The following is a 5,326-nucleotide window of genomic DNA, read 5'->3' as shown; positions in this document are numbered from 1 at the left end:
TGCAGTCCCTCCTTTGCTCTTTGGTTTTCCAGCAAGCCGAAACTGCCACCATCCAGCGACCCAGCGTGACAGACAAGATAACTTTGAGTAAGTAGTCAGTTGAGTTAGTTGACGAAGACCACAGGCCAGAGGGCTTTGGGGAATTAAAGGCTCAAAGGAACGAGCAGCAGGTCACAAGAACAGCACAAGAAAATCAGAAACAAAGCATTTCACTTCAAGCATGCCATTGAGCATCATGAAATAATACAAAAGAGCAAACAAAACAAAATGTAGCTGAAGCACCATCACACATAGATTTCTGCAGACATAGTGGTGTTCTGTGCTACGTTAGGTGATTGTTGATCAACCGGAGAACAAGCCACAGAACTCCTTTGCTTTGTAGTGTCAATTTGCGGTACATCAGTCAACTCCACGCCAACTACATGGTCACACAACACACACTCAAAACATGATGCTTGGTGTTCGCTGCTGCCATGAATGTATATGGATGGGTAGATGGGCGGACGACTTCGAGTTCAATCAGGTATTTCAACTGTTGATTGACTGAAACCCAACACGATCGCAATGCCAAGTCCAAAGATAAAGCCACTGCGAGGCTATCTCAGGGTGGCTGTCTTTCCTGGACACGGCTTGCCTCATATTACCACCATGGCCTCCAGCAGACCAGGGTGTTTTGTGACTGAATCAGCCAGCACCCAGTCACAGAAACCGCTGGCAACTCAGGCCGGTGACTTGCTATCTCATGCATCATCAAATTGGCCGTCTTCTGCAGGCTCGTCGTCTCCTGAATAAATCAAGAAGCACCCACATACCAAAGGCGCAGCCAGGGCCAGTCAGGGCAGCAGCTCGGAGATGTAGTAGGATGCTAAGTGGAAGCAACACTTAGAGCAAGTGAAAAGCCCCCACCCCTTCCCAACATACATGCTCAGGTGCAATACATATACAATGTTAGAAGCACTGCGAGCTGAACATAGATGCAGATGAGAAAGAATCATAACTGCAACTCACCATTAGCGGGTGCCTCGACGGTAACAGCATTCAGATGCTCCAGAACACGCTGTACATGCAGACAACACACAAAGGCAAACGGGCTTGCTCAGTAAAATTGTGTACCTGATTGATGGGAAAGAAGTAATATATGCCTTAGCTGGTGTCGTAGGTCATACACTCACGCACAAACACACACACACACACACACACACACACACACACACACACACACACACACACATACACACACACATCAAATAGATAACATGACAACAAGGCTCAAGGCTAACCTGTCCTTCGGCAGTCAAGTGTACAACGTCATCGGCTGACGTAAAGAAACCTTCCATGCTGCCTGCAACACAAGAGGAACCAAATACCAGAGCAGAAAGCACCATACAATGATGTACAGTGTTTGAACAATGCAAACCTGGCAGCATCCTTGTGGACGGTATACAATACTAATAGTACTAGTACTACATGAGAGCATATGGTTGTGTGATGTCGTCCATGGAACCGACTAAGTATTCACTGGCCATTGACAGGGGCAGAAGCTTGCTACAGCTGTACCGGCAAGAGGAAAGGATCTCTTGTCAACAAGGGGTGCTCTGCAAACTGAACAAAGCCATTCACATTCCCTAAATACTTGACTGCCCACATAAATATGTACTACACGAGTACATGTAGAGTGGTGATAAATTGCAATATGTGCTTTCTTCGAGTTTCATGGCACAAAAGCGCTCATCAGATTAGTTTACATAATTTTATAGACTATACAGTAGCACCACCGGTGACTGCTGCTTACTGATATTCTCCATGAGAATGCTGTCGTTGCCTTCACCAAGCTGATGTTGCTCATCTTCGTCGTCATCCGTGTCTGGATGCATTGCTTGACATTGACTCATAGCACTGTACATGCTATCCACTGCAGTGCACACACACACACATGTACACGGATAGCATACACACAGGCATGATACACACATGCACACAAATTGACACAATCATGTACATGTATAGCACACACACACAGGCATGATATACATGTGCACACATGTACACGTATAGCATACACACACAGCGTACAATACAACCATAGTGCAACACAGGCATACTGCCAACTGTGTTGTGATTAGAAAACAGTATACATGTACCATAGTTCAAAGGCAAAGTGTTCACCACACATTGAAGGTGGCTGCACTCAAAAGCTACTGCAAACCCTACACACAACCTCAGCGAGAACTAGCAGTGGGAGCATCAACTTACGGTGATCCGGCTCCTCAGGAGCAAAGCGAACTTCAGTTGTCTCTTCATCCTCATCATCATCTTCCCAGTCGCCCTCATCGTCACTACCAGCTGCTGCTACAGCAGCAGTAGCTGCGGCCTCAGCACCTTCATCTGACATCTCAACAACGTTAACCTCACGGCGATTAGGTGCAGCATTGGTGGCGGCATCTTTGGAAAGGAAAACAAAACATGAGGAAAGAAGGAACAACACGTTTCTTCGGAGACAAACAAAAGCTATCATACTTGGTCCAACTTATTAAAATGTGCGCTTCACTTGAAAACTCAAGCATATGTACAAAGGAGCACCTGTACTAACAAATTAACCAAGAGACGGTAGATAGATAACTACTGTGTCATTTCTTGGCCTGACCTAGTTTCTATCGCTGCTGGTGTCTCAGGGCGCATCTGCAAGTGCGTCCCCCTGGAAAACGTCGACATTTTTTCATCTCCTCCAAGCTACGCCACGCTTCCTTGAATTCCTACACTCCATAGGCACGATTTAGACGATCGGCTTCGCCTCCTCCTCGTGCAGTACGACTGTCAGAATGGTGTCTGCGGTGTTTTCGCCTGAAGCCCTCATGCCACCTTCAAAATAAGGCGAACAAGTACACCACCACGCATAAAAAATCAATTCTCATCACCGTGTGCCGCACGCGTACTGAGTCTGATCTTTGTCGACATGTCATGCAGTCAGACCATGCGTGCTCTTCGCTGTTTTACGAATCCACTTGCCCCAGAGCCGGAGACAGGCGATCTTGTGACGGAGCTACGGTATGCTTGATGTAGCGATAACGCATCGCGATCGTGGTTCCGAGGACTCCGCACCATCCACGCACCGTATCCGTAGAATAATTCACCCTTTCTGCGCTTCAGTTTTCCAGCCAGGTCGTCCCCTGAGAGGCGACCTCAGGGGCGGTTATTTATTTCGATCAACTTCTCGGCGATCTCTGCTGTGATCTTGTTTCGTCGACCGCCACATCGTGAACGACGGCGAGAGAGATCAGCAAACTGGACCGAGCAATCCTGGTGATTTCTGCACGAGTTTCTGGATGATGGGTTTGCCGAAATTCTGCCAAGGAAACACCGATTGCAGCGATTTCAATCTGTCAGGAGGCACTCCAGAACGATCGCCCAGGAGTTTCTGGTACTCCGTTACAATTCTCCATCGCATTGGGGTGTTGATTTCAGCACCAGGCCTTCTCTATGTTGCGCGAGAAGCAACGGGAGTCCTCTGAAGACAAAATTTGGAGGGAAATGCGCGAGTCGACTAGTATTTTGAGTCGCTGCCTCCTTTCGAGTTGGAGTTATTTCTTCTTCAACATCGCAAATCGACAACTGAAGGGCAGTGTTAGGTAGCTGGAAAGTTTATTCCGTCCTGAGATTAATTGAATTTGTTTGGTTGAGGTTCGAAGTGAAACGCATATTTTAATAAGTCGGACCAAGTACTTAAAAGGAGGACACACTTCAGGTTATTCAACAGCAACATTTTGAAAGTTTTCTACTACACTGCCCTTTGACGGGTTCTAATCATGAATACATAGGCAAGACTTCACTGAAACAATAACTAATTGCCGTACTAGAATACGACAACCAGCTACAAGGGCACGGGGAGATGCACTGCTGCAAGTGAGACCAGATGGATCACCTGCACTCCCTTGTCCCTCTCCGCACACATGTACAGTACACTGTAGCAGAAACAGTATGGCGGGTTCTCGTGACTCACCTCCATTTGTAGCTGCGCTGACTCGCGCACCCACCATGCAATAGAGACAAGGCATGGGGAATGAAGATCCGTTACGACTCACTGCATGTAATCCTACAGACTTGTACTGCAGTGTGAAGGCCTTGTTTTCGTATGATGACTTCCATCTTACACAACTACAGCAACACACAACAGACAATGAATCAAACCTGATCAAATAGTATGATTGGACCTGCCACATGCAAGAAACGTTTGCATGAGCTCAGGGCACCCATCGGGTTATTCAATATTCCCCAGCGTCAGGTCAAGTGCAATATGAAGAATCAAATGCAGTGGAATCTACTGAGCATGAACATACATAGAAATTCTAATACCAAGGGTAACATTCCCTGGACTAAGCATAGAACAAGCTTCAGGCTCTTTACAAGCAACATTCCGAAGTTCCACTAGCACGTTCAATGCCTTCTCTTCAGGTGGATACAGGCAAACGAATAAAATAACAGTACGATATTTTTTTTGGAAAGGATCGGGAGCGAGAACTTCAAATTCAAAGGATCATTCAGGGAAGTGAACAGCCTGAAAAGAGATTTTTTTTAAAAATGCCAACCCCACCCGGACTCGAACCCGGACCTTGCGTGTCAAGAGCAATGCTCAAATTGTCGTCCCTGTGTACAGGTTATCTCCTTATAGAGTATCATTAGAGTGTAAATGATATCCCCGGTCTTGGTCCTAGCTGTAGTGGGCCTCTACTCTCCAGGACAGGTGGTCACCTTATCAGAGTGGTCACCTTGACAGATTTCACTGGACCATGTGTTTGGGATTACCCTTTGGCTGAGTCGACCAGTGTTGCACTAGCTTAATAAAAGCCCGTAAATAAGACTAGAGAATATGTGCCACACTATGCAGCACAATACTAAGTATTGTGCCGCATAATGTGGCACATACTTATTTTAAGCTACATAAAGCAGGAAATGTCCCTCCCCGAAACATCATAAGCCTTATGTTTCGGGGAGAACTACATTTCCTGCTTTTACTACATGTACTGTACATGAATAATACATCACTGACCTTTTGCAAATGTACAAATCTCCGACCCCAAGATCGTCACTGCCAATGATAGCTTTCGTATTGGCTTCATGGTGGACCACATCACTATCAGCTCCATCTACGTTTGCCATGGTCAATGTGACTATGGACGTGAAGATATAAAAGTAGTTGAAGAACCGAGAAATGACTATGTCAAACTACAAAAATGCCTACGATCATTCTATCTGATGCATCGATGATTTTCAAATTATTTCCCAGTGAAAAAGCGTTTTCAAACATTTTTGCCGCTCATCATTCATTTTT

At 45.9% G+C, this 5,326-nt stretch overlaps 1 protein-coding gene across 1 annotated transcript; it reads right to left on the bottom strand.

Moving 5' to 3' along the window:
- Positions 1–78: 78 nt before the first annotated feature.
- On the bottom strand, positions 79–5,255 carry LOC135809152 (methylosome subunit pICln-like). Its single transcript, XM_065322439.1, has 7 exons — positions 5,045–5,255; positions 3,998–4,152; positions 2,254–2,442; positions 1,793–1,912; positions 1,281–1,342; positions 1,009–1,057; positions 79–784 (listed from the first exon to the last, which is right to left on the bottom strand). Exons 1-7 carry the CDS (start codon positions 5,152–5,154, stop codon positions 741–743), a joined length of 729 nt encoding a protein of 242 aa, XP_065178511.1. The 5' UTR covers positions 5,155–5,255; the 3' UTR covers positions 79–740.
- Between the last annotated feature and the right edge of the window lie 71 nt (positions 5,256–5,326).

This window comes from Sycon ciliatum, chromosome 2 (assembly GCF_964019385.1).
Source record: "Sycon ciliatum chromosome 2, ocSycCili1.1, whole genome shotgun sequence".
Lineage (NCBI taxonomy): Eukaryota > Metazoa > Porifera > Calcarea > Leucosolenida > Sycettidae > Sycon > Sycon ciliatum.
This window is presented reverse-complemented; position numbering and strand designations above follow the sequence as displayed.